At 42.9% G+C, this 15,233-nt stretch overlaps 1 protein-coding gene across 1 annotated transcript in view; it reads right to left on the reverse strand.

Annotated features, from left to right (window-relative positions):
• Window positions 1-15,233, reverse strand: part of LOC142490607 (uncharacterized) — a 104,292-nt gene that overhangs the window by 39,591 nt on the left and 49,468 nt on the right. Inside the window, exons 11-13 of the mRNA XM_075593024.1 lie at window positions 14,804-14,881; window positions 11,645-11,722; window positions 9,111-9,173 (exon numbers count right to left, since the gene is read on the reverse strand). Coding sequence (XP_075449139.1) covers window positions 9,111-9,173; window positions 11,645-11,722; window positions 14,804-14,881 — 219 coding nt within the window. The remainder of the gene's footprint in view (window positions 1-9,110; window positions 9,174-11,644; window positions 11,723-14,803; window positions 14,882-15,233) is intronic.

Here is a 15,233-nt window from a genome sequence, read left to right on the forward strand (position 1 = left end):
TAGAATTAGTAGATCGATCGACTCTTTTACAGTATAAACCGAAACAAATTACAACTACATCTCAGATACCATTTATTACACAGTATAACCAGATGGCCCCTGGTATAAAGAGAATCATTCAAAAACATTGGCCAATTCTAAGAAAAGATAAAGATCTAGCAAAAATATTACCCATTAAACCAAAGATAATATTTACGAAAGCACCTAACATAGGCCAAAAGCTGGCCCCCAGCTGCCCTTTAAAACGAAAAAATCATCAAAGTAAAAATAGTATCAAAGGTTATCACACGTGTAATACATGTACAGCTTGTAAATACCGCGCCAAAAAACTGTCATTTTCCTCTACAAAAACACTTAAGACATATACTATAAAACAATACATCACATGCAATAGTACTACTATTATTTATCTCCTTGAATGTCCTTGCGGTCTGCAGTATGTGGGGATGACTACCAGGCCCATCAAACGTCGTTTATACGAACATATTTACAACATCACAAAGGGCCTGGTCTCACATAATGTGTCCAACCATTTTCTCCAGGTGCACAACAAAGACCCAAAGGGCCTTAAATGTGTGGCCATAGAGGCCATGACACTTAACTGGCGTGGAGGTGACATGAAAAGTCTACTAGGAAGAAGAGAATCCTTTTGGATCTATGAACTGCAAACTTTAGCACCGTCTGGATTAAATATAGAATTTGACCTGAAGCCATTTCTTCTGGACAAATGAAACATATGCGGTATATGTAGCATTTGCCATGCTTCACACTTGGTCGATATGACTGTTATGGCCCTTAGAACTGGTTTACATGTATCTCCAGATGGTCTATTATCATATAGTAATATGTGGGTACCTAACTACACCAGTATTATTCACTTACATGATTTTTCATGTACATATGTATTTTTCATTTTCACCCCACACGGTTCTATTATTATTTCACATTTACTCCTAGACATTAGTGGTTAATTTTTATTAAGCATTTCCCTAGATAGTATCTTCACTTACACTTTCTATATATATTATGTAATTTATAGCAACACATTAGCTTTAATAATTTATCATTCATTCACTTAGTACTCTTAGTAGATTAGTTATTACACATCAAGTGCATAGTATAAGACACACACAGTTTTAAAGGTGACCACTTTGTCTATATATATGATGGTTACACTATATTAGCTAGCATTTTGAGCTTCCTTCTGCTCAACATAGCTCTCTAGAGCTCCATTCGGTGAATTATTATGGTCTTTTCTGAAAGTCCCTTAGATATGACTATCATGATCATTGAAAATCATTAAATATTTTATATATGACTAAGTAAATATACATTGTTATTATGTTTATGTATGCTCCAAATAAGTGATGACTTGCTTAACTTGCTATTTATTTTTATTTAATTTATATGAATATAACATCAGTTATTCTTATGTTTTAATTGTTGTCTCTTGTTTTCATTTGTCTGTGTCCATGTTTGTTTTTGCTGAGCATCCCAGTTCGTGTGTGTGTACCAACTGCGCATGACTAATTTCTGATTATGTGTATTGTACCTTTAAATCGGAACTATATATACTGGGACATACAGGGACTTTATTATCATTACTTTCGCACCCCTGAGGAAGGAAGCACGACTTCCGAAACGCGTAGGGTGGTCCTGCGTGACACTCTACACTTGATGAATCTTGTATCCCTGCTGGAGAAACATCTTTGCGGTCTAACATCCATATTGGCAGCAAATCTGCCTTCACCAACTGCACCATTCGGCGAAAACTGGGCAAGACGTATCTGCGGCCACTATCTCCTAGCTGCCACTGCACATGCACAGTTTGGACCGGAGACAGAGGTGAAAGCCACAGACCGGAAAAGTCTGCACACCGCACACACGGGAGGGCTCCACGCCCAGAAGCAGACGTCATAGCCAGAGGATCATCCATAAGAGGGGCTACTCTTTTAAATATCCACTGCCTGATACCTTCTTGCCTCTGGTAAGCAGGGACCTTCACCAGAGTATGAGTGTCCTGTTGGGACCTTTTTTATATGTATTTTATCTATGATGTGTCTTAATTAAATGTGTTTATATTAATAATTGTCACCTGTTGTTCTCAGCGTTTGTCTTATATGTAAGTGTTTGTTATATGTTGGTCTATTGTCTTTTGCAATATTATGCCATGATCTTTTATTATCTTTTCATGTACTATATCATCACGTGGAGTACCTCACTGGACGGGCCACATCATTGATACTGGTTGTATATTGATATTTATATTATTATTTATCTTATTATAGTATGGTTGTCACTAGTGCAGAGCGCCATAGATATAACTTTCTTTCCATTTCCAGTTGTCTGACCAGGCGTCAGGGTTATATCAAAGGCAGCCGGCTTACTTATTAGGACATAGCGCTACCTGTTTTTCCTTTCAATAAAAAAGACCAACAACATACAAAAAAAAATCAATAACACATATATATCATCTGTGGAATCATTAAAATTCATATGTTCCAAATCTATAATGAACAGCCAATATATACATAACTCATTAACCTGTTAACTTGATGCAATGTAGCAGAATATAAACAATGTATCATATCAATCTCCAAGACATAATAGATTTGATTTTAGATAATAAATCTGCCAGAATTTTAAATGATCAGAACACATGTATAAAAACATGTTATGCTAGAGAAACAAAATGGAAAAAAATGAAAAAAATGAAAAAATGAAAAATGAAAGCCAAGAAGGAACTATAAACAAAAATATATCTTATATGATCATATTAAAAGCAGAATGAGTAAATATCTTAATGATCAAACAATCAGTCAATAATATAATGAAGCAGAAGCATAGCAAGCAAATTCATAGAAAATGTTTTAAATCCCATTCTGTATTAATTCCTGCAGGGAATAATGTATCCAAAGAGTGGATCCAAAACATCTCACGCTGGTTGAGAAGCTTTAATCTAGCACCCCCTCTCACGGGCATAGACACTAGTTCTACAACTGAAAATTGAAAGTTTGATAGACTGTCTGAAGGACAATCAGTAAAATGTTTAGAAACTGGTAACATTAAATCTTTTTTTTTTATGGAACGAATATGTTCCATAATTCTGTTTTTAACAGGACGTATGGTACGGCCCATATAACCTTGGCCCCAGCCGCAAGTAAGAAAGTATATAACAAATTGTGAGTCACAATTAATAAAGGATGGGATCCTATAATTCTTTCTAGAATAGATAGTCTATATATCGTGGGAAAGGAGGGGGAGGGGTAGGAAAGGTAAAGGAACCTCTGCTCAAGCTGAATTAAAGTATAGGGTAGATAAGGGGCTAGACTGAGAATGTATTGATTAATGAACCAGAAGAGAAAGAACTCAGTTTAAAGTAGCACTCTATTATCTGTAGTAGGATAGTGTGGTTGATTAAAAAATATATCTTTATTGAATTAAATGTTAAAATATTGGTGCATGGAGTGGAATAAAAAGATCAATGGACACTCTGTCTGATTTCACATATAGTGATGACAATTTGTGACAACTCAGCCCAGAAGTCTTGAAAAAGCAGCAGACGCGAAACGATCGTCGACCAGGGCTCTTTTAACTTATGGACAGTGTCAGGTTTGCTTCTTAGGGGGTAGACTACACTTAGTTACAAGGCTGCGATTATTGAGGTGAATGGTTCAGAACGCCATCTACTTAATGTGATTACAGGCATACTATCCAGGAAAGTACTCTGTGCACACAAAGGTTCATGCTTCCAGCTGACAATTAGCCAGCAGGGATACTTACCCCAGCATCTTTGGAAATCTGAATTTACTCTCCACAGCAACTGTCAGCATGGGGGTTTAATACAAGGATCCACTGTAAGGCCTTGCCCCCGCTGCCTACTACAGCGTCCGCTGTGGCGGACGCTGCGCGCACGAGAGCCCTCCCCGCAATGGCGCCGGGCCCGCTGCGAGGGGGGGCCGCAACGCTCGCGTGAGAGCTACTCCTGCTCTCAATAGAATTGAGAGCAGGACTCGCGTTGAGTGATTAGGCACGCCCCCCGGCGGTTCAGCCAATGAGGGCGAACCTGCCAGGTAACGTCATGGCCGCGCCCCCGTCACTCCTCCGCCACGCTCCCACCCCGGTCTCGGCTCCTGAAGTGAGCTGCAGACCGGGGAATCGCCTGAACGCGCCGCCAAAAGCTGGGCGCGCATTACAGCGTCGTGACCGGGGCCTTAGCCTAAGAAAGACAGAGCTGGACACTCCCAACAGGGGTTAGGTAGAACAGTTACAGCTGACTTGCCAATTAGCAGAGTCTTCCAACAAAGACACAGACCATCACCCTCCTACTATGCAGCATACTCTGCTGCTCTAGGCTATATCAAATAGCAATTGAAAGTAATCCGCCTCTGTGTACACTACGTTCCTCTTTTGGCCAGGGGGAATGCAACTACTCATCTATTAGCACATCTGACACTGTCATCTCTAGACTGCTAACAGCGGTCTAATCAATGGTAGCGACCTGCTACTGCTGGCACTATTCCAGCTATTAGACACAATTTGTCATCACTATATGTGAAACACTCTGAGTCATCAGACAGAGTGTCCATAGATCTTTTTATTCCACTCCATGCACTAATATTTTAACATTTAATTCAATAAAGATATATTTTTAAATCAACCACACTATCCTACTACAGATAATAGAGTGCTAGAATAGATAGTCTTAATGGATTTGATGGGTTTCGCATAGCAACAAATGCAACATTTTCCACATTTAAAGAAACCTTTTATCTTATCAGATTTTTTTGGCTCCATAGAGTTAAACAAACTTGGAGAGAGATAATTTGATAAGGATTTGGATTTCCTAAAGGTAATGGCTGGACCCTGGTTAACTGAACTATGTAGGTCTTTATCAAGAGTAAGGGTCCCCCAATGTTTATAAATGATAGGAGGGCATATATATACTGTAGGATGGAGAATCTTCTAGACGGAAAGTTTCTAAAGAGTTAGAGTGGAGGAGAATTAGTGTATATAGTTAATAAGTATGTTTCTGAGGGTATAAGACAGTTCTAATTAACGCAGGCAAGTATGTGGGACGGCCTGGAAAAGGACTGTAGGGGTATGGTAGTGGAGGAAGCCATGATCATAGTGCAATGAAATAAATTGCTATTTTTCTATGAATAGGCTTATGTAGCATAGACTCTGGCCGCTACTCTCCTGTTGGGAACCCACAGTGTAAGTCCTGGTAAGTACAAGCAATGTGAGGGGTTAATTTTCTCATGAGGGCCTAGCTTTCTATTGAAGCTTGGATGCAGTGTTACTGTATCCAGGGCGGGCCTAGCAACAACCAGAGAGTGCCAACCCTGGGGAGGATAATCATTTATTCAAGTATTAGCCTGAGCGATCGGGTCAACACGTTTGCTCATTATTGTACAAAAATCACAAATTAAATTGTGTAATTATCCTTACTATGCGTCTGTTGGCCAATATCTAGGGTGACCATTTGTACCTGTTTTACCGGTACAGTCCCGTTTTTTTGTGTCCTGTCCTGGTTTTAAGTCGTCCCGGTTTTTGTCCCGGTTTTTGTCCCTGGTCCCGGTATTGCGGGGCAGCGGCGGTGAGGAGAATGCGGCGGCCGGTAAGTATTTTCTATGTGTGTGTGAATGCTGCCGGGGGGACTGAATGATGGAGAATGCTGGTCGCGGGACTTAGAATGCCGGCCGGCCCGCAGGGGATTGGTCGCACCGTCGCAGGAATGTCAGAGGAAGCCGGGGGCAGGGCTTCCGCTTTGTGCAGCGCACACGTGACTGACTGCTTTCCCGCTCCCGGCTCCTCTGTGCGCGGTGAGTGTCCCCCTTCTGTCCCGGGTCCCAGCCAAGGGGGGGTAATAGGAGGTGGTAGCGGGGGTGCGCCTGCCTTTGCCCCCCGGCGCTCGTACCTTTGCCCCCCGGCACTCCAACCTTTGCCCCCCGGCTCTCGAAACTTTGCCCCCCAGCGCTCGAACCTTTGCCCCCCGACACTCGAACATTTGCCCCCCCGGCGCTCAAACCTGTGCCCCCCGGCGCTCGAACCTTTGCCCCCAGATCTCGTACCTTTGCCCCCCGGCGCTCCCACCTTTGCCCCCCGGCGCTCACTTCCCCCTGTCCACTTGGTGTGGGAGATGAGCTCGGGGGCGAGCAGTGGTGGCTGCGCGTTGTGCGGGCGGTGCAGGGGCTGGCGGGGTGTACCTGTGTGTGTATCAGTGTGTGTGTGTGTGTATCAGTGTGTGTGTGTGTGTGTATCACTAGGTGTCTATCAGTGGGTGTGTGTGTGTGTGTATCAGGGTGTGTGTGTGTGTATCAGGGTGTGTGTGTGTGTATCAGGGGGTGTGTGTATCAGTGGGTGTGTGTGTGTATCAGTGGGTGTGTGTATCAGGGTGTGTGTGTGTATCAGTGGGTAGGTGTGTGTGTATCAGTGGGTGTGTGTGTGTATCAGTGGGTGTCAGTGGGTGGGTGTGTATCAGTGGGTGTCAGTGGGTGGGTGTGGGTATCAGTGGGTGGGTGTGGGTATCAGTGGGTGTGGGTATCAGTGGGTGGGGGTGTGTGTGTATCAGTGGGTTGGGTGTGTTAGTGGGTGTGTATCAGTGGGTGTGTGTGTGTATCAGTGGGTGGGTGTGTATCAGTGGGTGTCAGTGGGTGGGTGTGAGTATGAGTGGGTGGGTGTGGGTATCAGTGGGTGTGGGTATCAGTGGGTATCAGTGGGTGTGTGTGTGTGTGTGTGTGTGTGTGTGTGTGTGTGTGTGTGTGTGTGTGTGTGTGTGTGTGTGTGTGTGTGTGTGTGTGTGTGTGTGTCAGTGTGTGTGTATCAGTTGGTGTGTGTGTATCAGTGGGTGTGTGTGTGTATCAGTGGGTGTGTGTGTATCAGTGTTTGTGTGTGTATCAGTGGGTGTGTGTGTATCAGTAGGTGTGTGTGTGTGTATATCAGTGGATGTGTGTGTGTATCAGTGTGTGTGTGTGTCAGTGTGTGTGTATCAGTGGGTGTGTGTGTATCAGTGGGTGTGTGTGTGTATCAGTGGGTGTGTGTGTATCAGTGGGTGTGTGTGTGTATCAGTGGGTGTGTGTGTATCAGTAGGTGTGTGTGTGTGTATATCAGTGGATGTGTGTGTGTATCAGTGTGTGTGTGTGTGTGTGTGTGTGTGTGTGTTTATCAGTGTGTGTGTGTGTGTGTGTATCAGTGTGTGTGTATCAGTGTGTGTGTGTGTGTGTGTGTGTATCAGTGTGTGTGTGTGTATCAGTGTGTGTATCAGTGTGTGTGTGTGTGTGTGTATCAGTGGGTGTGTGTGTGTATCAGTGGGTGTGTGTGTGTGTGTGTGTGTGTGTGTGTGTGTGTGTGTGTGTGTGTGTGTGTGTGTGAGTGTGTGAGTGTGTATCAGTGGGTGTCAGTGGGTGGGTGTATATCAGTGGGTGTCAGTGGGTGGGTGTGGGTATCAGTGGGTGGGTGTGGGTATCAGTGGGTGGGGGTGTGTGTGTATCAGTGGGTGTCAGTGGGTGGGTGTGTATCAGTGGGTGTCAGTGGGTGGGTGTGAGTATGAGTAGGTGGGTGTGGGTATCAGTGGGTGTGGGTATCAGTGGGTGGAGGTTTGTTTGTGTATCAGTGTGTTAGGGGGGTGTGTCAGTGGGTGTGTATCAGTGTGTGTGTGTGTGTGTGTGTGTGTATGTGTGTATCAGTGGGTGTGTGTCTCCCTCAACCTCCCTGTCTCCCTCTCTTTGTCTCTCCCCCTCCCTTTCTCTCCCCCCCCGTTCCCTCCCCCCTTCTCTGTCTCTCCCTCACTCCCTGTCTCTCCCTCTCCCTCCCTGTCTCCCTCTCCCTCCCTGTCTCTCCCTTCCTCCCTGTCTCTCCCTCTCCCTCCTCCCTGTCTCTCCCTCTCCCTGTCTCCCTCTCCCTCCCTGTGTCTCCCTCCCTCCCTGTCTCTCCCTCTCCCTCCCTGTCTCTCCCTCTCCCTCCCTTCCTGTCTCTCCCTCTCCCTCCCTCCCAGTCTCTCCCTCTCCCTCCCTCTCTGTCTCTCCCTCCCTCCCTGTCTCTCCCTCAATGTCTCTCCCTCCCTGTCTCTCCCTCCCTGTCTCTCTCTCCCTGTCTCTCCCTCCCTGTCTCTCTCTCTCTCCCCCTGTCTCCCTCTCTCTCTCCCCCTGTCTCCCTTTCTCTCTCCCCGTCTCCCTCTCTCTCTCTCCCCCTGTCTCCCTCTCTCTCTCTCCCCCTGTCACCCTCTCTCTCTCTCCCCCTGTCTCCCTCTCTCTCTCCCCCTCTGTCTCCCTCTCTCTCGCTCCCCCTCTGTCTCCCTCTCTCTCTCCCCATCTCCCTCTCTCTCTCCCTCCCTGTCTCTCTCTCTCTCTCCCTCCCTGTCTCTCTCTCTCTCCCTGTCTCCCTCTCCCCTGTCTCTCTCTCTCTCCCCACTGTCTCCCTCTCTCTCTTTCTCTCTCTCTCTCTCCCTGTCTCCCTCTCCCCCTGTCTCTCTCTCTCTCCCCACTGTCTCCCTCTCTCTCTTTCTCTCTCTCTCTCTCTCTCTCTCTCTCTCTCTCTCTCTCTCTCTCTCTCTCTCTCTCTCTCTCTCTCTCTCTCTCTCTCCCCCCCTGTCTCCCTGTCTCCCTCTCTCTCTCCCCCTGTCTCCCTCTCTCTCTCCCCCTGTCTCCCTCTCTCTCCCTCCGTCTCCCTCTCTCTCCCTGTCTCCCTCCCTGTCTCCCTCACCCTCAATGTCTTATCTTAACTGCCGTATACTGTACCTACACTGAAGTAACCTACCCTTCTTTCTTCCAGATCTGACTCAAGTTTCACGCGGGAGACATCGGAAGACAGGTAGGGAACACCTCCCCTCCACTATAGTACCTTGAGGGACTGCGGATCAGGTAAGATCCCAGGCGGGATTGCTGCTTTAGAAATTGTGAAGAGGGGCATCCTGACACTGGTTAATGGGTTCAGAATCATTCACATCTGTTTTTTTTTTTTCGATTAGTGAGGTCATCCGACGCACGTGCACACACGCACGTAACAAGGACTAATGGTAGTAAAGTATAAGTGTACTACAATAAATAAACTGTTATGTAAAAAAAAAAAATGTGTCCCGGTTTTTCATTTTCAAAATCTGGTCACCCTACCAATATCAGAAGTATCTCTGTCTGGGAAATCCACAACGCCCCCAGGTCTTGTAGGTGCAGGTTCTACAAACAACGCATAGAAAAACATTATTGGTACTCAGAACAAGGCAAATAAATAAATTGCTATTTTCAATGAATATCATTATAAACAAATGGTTTTTTGACATATTTAAATGAGACAACAACAGGATTAGATCTGTGGGTTATGTTACTGTAACCCCCCCATGGAATTTCCATTGCCTTTTTGCGGTTAATGGTACGGTAAGTTAATGGCAGTGATACGTTGCCTATTACACAAGATTGGGGATGAGTCAGAAGCTAAGCCCTGTCTTTTGTTTCCTGGAGACAAGACCCTCAGAGGGGATATATATACTGTAGGATGGAGAAGCTTCTAGAGGGGAAGTTCCTGGAGAGTAAGAGTGGAGGAGAATTAGTGTATATAGTTAATAAGTATGTTTCTGAGTGTATAAGACAGACTCGTCTCCATTTATTATGGTCTAATTAACGCAGTGCCCCTTACAGGCAAGTATGTGGGACGGCCATGGGTACTAAATTTGCACCAAGTTTTGCAAATCTTTTTATGGGAATTTGGGAGGATTTTAACATGTGGCAAAACAACCCCTTTTTAGAAAATATTGTATTATATAGAAGATTCATTGATGATCTTACATTGATTTGGCAGGAAGGAAAGGAAAAATGGAAGGAATTCTTGTTATTCCTGAATGAGAATGATATGGGTCTTTTATTTACGTCCAAATATGATAGAGAATCTATAAATTCTCTGGGCCTAGTGCTTTGTAACGATAATAACACAGCATGCACCAAAACTTTTTTTAAAGGGGTAGATGCTAACAGCTATCTAGTCTCCAGGAGCAATCACCTCCAAGTGTGGAAGAATAAGATTCCATTTGGGCAGTTCCTCTGAATTCGGAGGAACTGCCCCAAAGATCAAGATTTTGGGTCACCATCTTTGCTATTAATAAATAAATGCCTGGAAAAGGACTGTAGGGGTATGGTAGTGAAGGAAGCCATGATCAGAGTGTGAGGGATGGAGAGAAGTGAGCGATTGGAAAAAGTACCAGAAGAGAAAGGAATCATTCAATCAAATGAGAATGGTCTTTTCAGTTCTACACACAATAGGGCAGCAAATAATATCAACAAAATCATACACAAACACTGGGCCATTTACTTAATGAACCCATCTTGAAAAATATACTTGAGGAGAAGCCAGGAAACTTTTTAAAAAGGCTAGAAGCCTTAAGAACTTACTAGCCCCCAGTGTGCTACCCAAAAAAATATACACAAATTGATGGATCACGGCACGCAGGGGGACGTGGCTCCCGGTTCACCCCATAGAGTGCTATAAATGTGGACAGAACGGCTTTCTTACCTGCAGACACATCAATAACAAAACTAAAAACTTTACATTAAGTGTCACAAATGAAGTCATTCATCTTAAACATTTTATTAACTGTAACACGACCTATGTTATATATCTTTTAACTTGTAGCTGCAGCCTACAGTATATAGGCCGCACTAAGAGGACACTGAGTGAAAGGTTCCTGGAGCACAGGTGCAACATTGTAAAAGGATATATAGGACATGGGGTGTCCAGGCACTTTCTTTACAAACATAACTAAGATCCAAAAGGACTTGTGGTTACAGGCATAGAGAGCATGAAAACAGGAAAGCAAGAGGGAACAGATTCCTAAAACACCCCCAGAGGTGAGAAGGACTACCCTGCTACAGTACATCGGCATATAGAGTATTCCACAGACTGGCTATACCTCATCTGGCTATATGAAGTGTTGTGTTTAGGTTATGTGTGTTATCACATTATTTATTTTCTGACATCTAGCAATATATTTATTTTCCTGTCCTGAAGGAACCATTATTGCTGCACCTGGATTCAGTATATGATACACTTTACACATGATACAAAAACCAATAGTGCTGTCCTGTTACACTATATATCCTATCATATTTAGAGTGTGGTTACTCACTTATACGCACCACATATCTTGTGACCACATTCAGATAGACCACAGGATTGTCCTAGATAGTGTTACAGGTACACCAGATCCAAAACTTAGCTCGGTGCCGCCACCCCATGGAAGTTTTGAATATCACATCACTGTACATAGTTCACTGTTATTGTTATTGTCATAAATGTTGATGCGATTAAAATGTTATTGTTTTCATTTTATGATCCTTTGTGGATCTCCTCAGGAGATTGGTTTGAGCCAGTTGTCTACCCAGACTGTGTCCACAAGTTCTGGCAGAGACACAGATCTCTTGGCTCACATGATCCCTTTTCATATTTCCTCAGTGAATGCAATCAGTAGGATCTTTTCTGACCCTTCTTGGGTCATATTTGGTAATATAAACACGATTTTCCTACTTGCACCCTGATTGTTAGATTGTTCATAAATATGGTTTCATCATGTATTCAAGTATTAGCCTGAGCGGTCGGGTCACCATATTTGCTCATTATTGTACAAAAATCACAAATTAAATTGTGGAATTATCCTTACTACGTATCTGTTGGCCAATATCAGAAGTATCTCTGTCTGGGAAATCCACAACGCCCCCAGGTCTTGTAGGTGCAGGTTCTACAAACAAAGCATAGAAAAACATTATTGGTACTCAGAACAATGCAAATAAATAAATTGCTATTTTCTATGAATATCATTATAAACAAATAGATTTTTGACATATTTAAATGAGACAACAACAGGATTAGATCTGTGGGTTATGTTACTGTAACCCCCTCCCCCCCATGGAATTTCCATTGCATTTTTGTGGTTAATGGTATGGTAAGTTAATGGCAGTGATACTTTGCCTATTACACAAGAATGGGGATGAGTCAGAAGCTAAGCCCTGTCTTTTGTTTCCTGGAGACAAGACCCTCAGAAGGGATATATATACTGTAGGATGGAGAAGCTTCTAGAGGGGAAGTTCCTGGAGAGTAAGAGTGGAGGAGAATTAGTGTATATAGTTAATAAGTATGTTTCTGAGTGTATAAGACAGACTCGTCTCCATTTATTATGTTCTAATTAACGCAGTGCCCCTTACAGGCAAGTATGTGGGACGGCCATGGGTCCTAAATTTGCATCAAGTTTTGCAAATCTTTTTATGGGAATTTTGGAGGATTTTAACATGTGGCAAAACAACCCCTTTTTTGAAAATATTGTATTATATAGAAGATTCATTGATGATCTTATATTTATTTGGCAGGAAGGAAAGGAAAAATGGAAGGAATTCTTTTTATTCCTGAATGAGAATGATATGGGTCTTTTATTTTTGTCCAAATATGATAGAGAATCTATTGATTCTCTGGACCTAATGCTTTGTAACGATAATAACACAGTATGCACCAAAACTTTTTTTTAAAGGGGTAGATGCTAACAGCTATCTGGACTCCAGGAGCAATCACCTCCAAGTGTGGAAGAATACGATTCCATTTGGGCAGTTCCTCTGAATTCGGAGGAACTGCCCCAAAAAACAAGATTTGGGGTCACCATCATTGCTATTAAATAATAAATGCCTGGAAAAGGACTGTAGGGGTATGGTAGTGGAGGAAGCTATGATCAGAGTGTGAGGGATGGACAGAAGTGAGCGGTTGGAAAAAGTACCAGAAAAGAAAGGAATCATTCAATCAAATGATAATTGTCTTTTCAGTTCAAAACACAATAGGAGACAGGGGGTGCCCAATGCTACATCCAATTGACATAACATATATGATGAAAAGTATAAAGTAAAATACTTCAATAATAATTTTTAAATACTTGGTTATTTAGTTAACCCTTTGGCCAAAGGCGTCATAAGCCTGCATACCAACGTCAAGGTATAACCAAAATAATGCAGGTCCTACACTACACTACATTGTGAACCCTTTCTTTTACTTCTGCAAGAGGGGAAGAACCATTGTTCCTGCAGCAAGTGAAATAACCTCCCAAGTTAAAAAGGTGAAGGAGGAGGAGTGAGCTCTGGGGGGAGGAGCGAGCTCTGGGGGGAGGAGTGAGCTCTGGGGGGAGGTGCCACAGCCTCCAATTGACTGCTAGCAGTCAGGCATAGATTAACACACATTCCCAGCTAGCTCAAACTCCCACACCCACCACATAATGAATATATATTTATGTCAACCAAAGACCAAGTATTTAATATTATTCATAACCAAGTATTTAATATTAATATTGAAGTATTTTTGAAGGGGGGTCCCTCCAATTCCACCATTTGTGTGATACACGCTTGTTTTATATTGGCATATTGAAAGTGTGCATTTTTATACCCCCGTTTTATATATAAAGAATTATTTATCAATTTGATCGCACTATGTAGTTTTCTCTCTCATCTTATAATATACATCATTGCTGACGGAGCGTTTGAAGGGGGGTCCTGACCGCTACAATCTGTATGGGTGGCAACCCTATTTGCCAGCTGCCTTTTATTTGCTAACGTCTTGTGAGTAGATCAACTATATGAGCCAAGACACAATCTCATATTTCATTGATTTCTCATACGTCTGCACTTATATGTGTATTTTCTGTTTTCTTTTCCCTATATGCTCCACCTGGATTGTTTGAGAAAAAGCATATATAGGACATGGGGTGTCCAGGCACTTTCCTTACAAACATAACTAAGATCCAAAAGGACTTGTGGTTACAGGCATAGAGAATATCAAAACAGGCACAGCAAGAGGGAACAGATTCTTAAAACACCCCCAGAGGTGAGGACTACCCTGCTACAGTACATCAGCATATAGAGTATATCACAGACTGGCTATACCTCATCTGGCTATATGAAGTATTGTGTTTAGGTTATGTGTGTTATCACATTATTTATTTTCTGACATCTAGCAATATATTTATTTACATGTCCTGAAGGGACCATTATTGCTGCACCTGGATTCAGTATATGATACACTTTACACTGACACAAACACCAATAGTGCTGTCCTGTTACACTATATATCCTATCATATTTAGAGAGTGGTTACTCACTTATACCCACCACATATCTTGTGACCACATTCAGATAGACCACAGGATTGTCCTAGATATTGTTACAGGTACACCAGATCCAATACTTAGCTCTGTGCCGCCACCCATGGAAGTTTTTGATATCACATCACTGTACATACTGTAGTTCACTATTATTTTTATTGTCATAAATGTTGATGCGATTAAAATGTTATTGTTTTCATTTTATGATCCTGTGTGGATCTCCTCAGGAGGTTGGTTTGAGTCAGTCGTCTACCCAGACTGTGTCCACAAATTCTGGCAGAGACACAGATCTCTTGGATCCACCCCATGGAGGATTTTATACATAGTTCACTATTATTGTTATTGTCATAAATGTTGATGCGATTAAAATGTTATTGTTTTCAATTTATGATCCTGTGTGGATCTCCTCAGGAGGTTGTTTTGACTCAAAAGTCTACACAGATGTCTTGGACTCACATGGTCCCTTTTCATATTTCCTCAGTGATTGCAATCAGTAGGATCTTTTCTGACCCTTCTTGGGTCATATTTGGAAATACAGACACGTTTTCCCTACTTGCACCCTGATTGTTAGATAATTCATAAATAAGGTTCATCATGTATTCAAGTATTAGCCTGAGCGGTCGGGTCACCACATTTGCTCATTATTGTTATGAGAACAGAAATCACAAATTGTGTAATTATCCTTACTACGTATCTTTTGGCCAATATCAGAAGAATCTCTGTCTGGGAAATTCACATCGCCCCTAGCTCTTGAAGATGCAAGTTCTACAAACAAAGCATAGAAAAACATTATTGGTAATTACTGGTTTTTCTACAAATATCCTTATAAACAAATAGGCTTTGGACATATTTAAATGAGGCAACAACAGGATTAGATCTGTGGGTTATGTTACTGTAACACCCCCCCATGGAATTACCTGGGCCTTTTTGCGGTTATTGGTATGGTAAGTTAACGGTAGTGATACTTTCCCTATTACACAAGATTGGGGGTGGGGGGTGTCTGCAGAAGCTAAGCTCTGTCTTGTATTTTCTGGAGACAAGGGAAAAGAAACAGGTTAACTCCGCGGTCACCGCTCTCTGTAATCAACCAAGCGCAGTGAAGAAAGTAAAAAAACTT

Source organism: Ascaphus truei, chromosome 3 (assembly GCF_040206685.1).
Source record: "Ascaphus truei isolate aAscTru1 chromosome 3, aAscTru1.hap1, whole genome shotgun sequence".
Taxonomy (NCBI): Eukaryota; Metazoa; Chordata; class Amphibia; order Anura; family Ascaphidae; genus Ascaphus; species Ascaphus truei.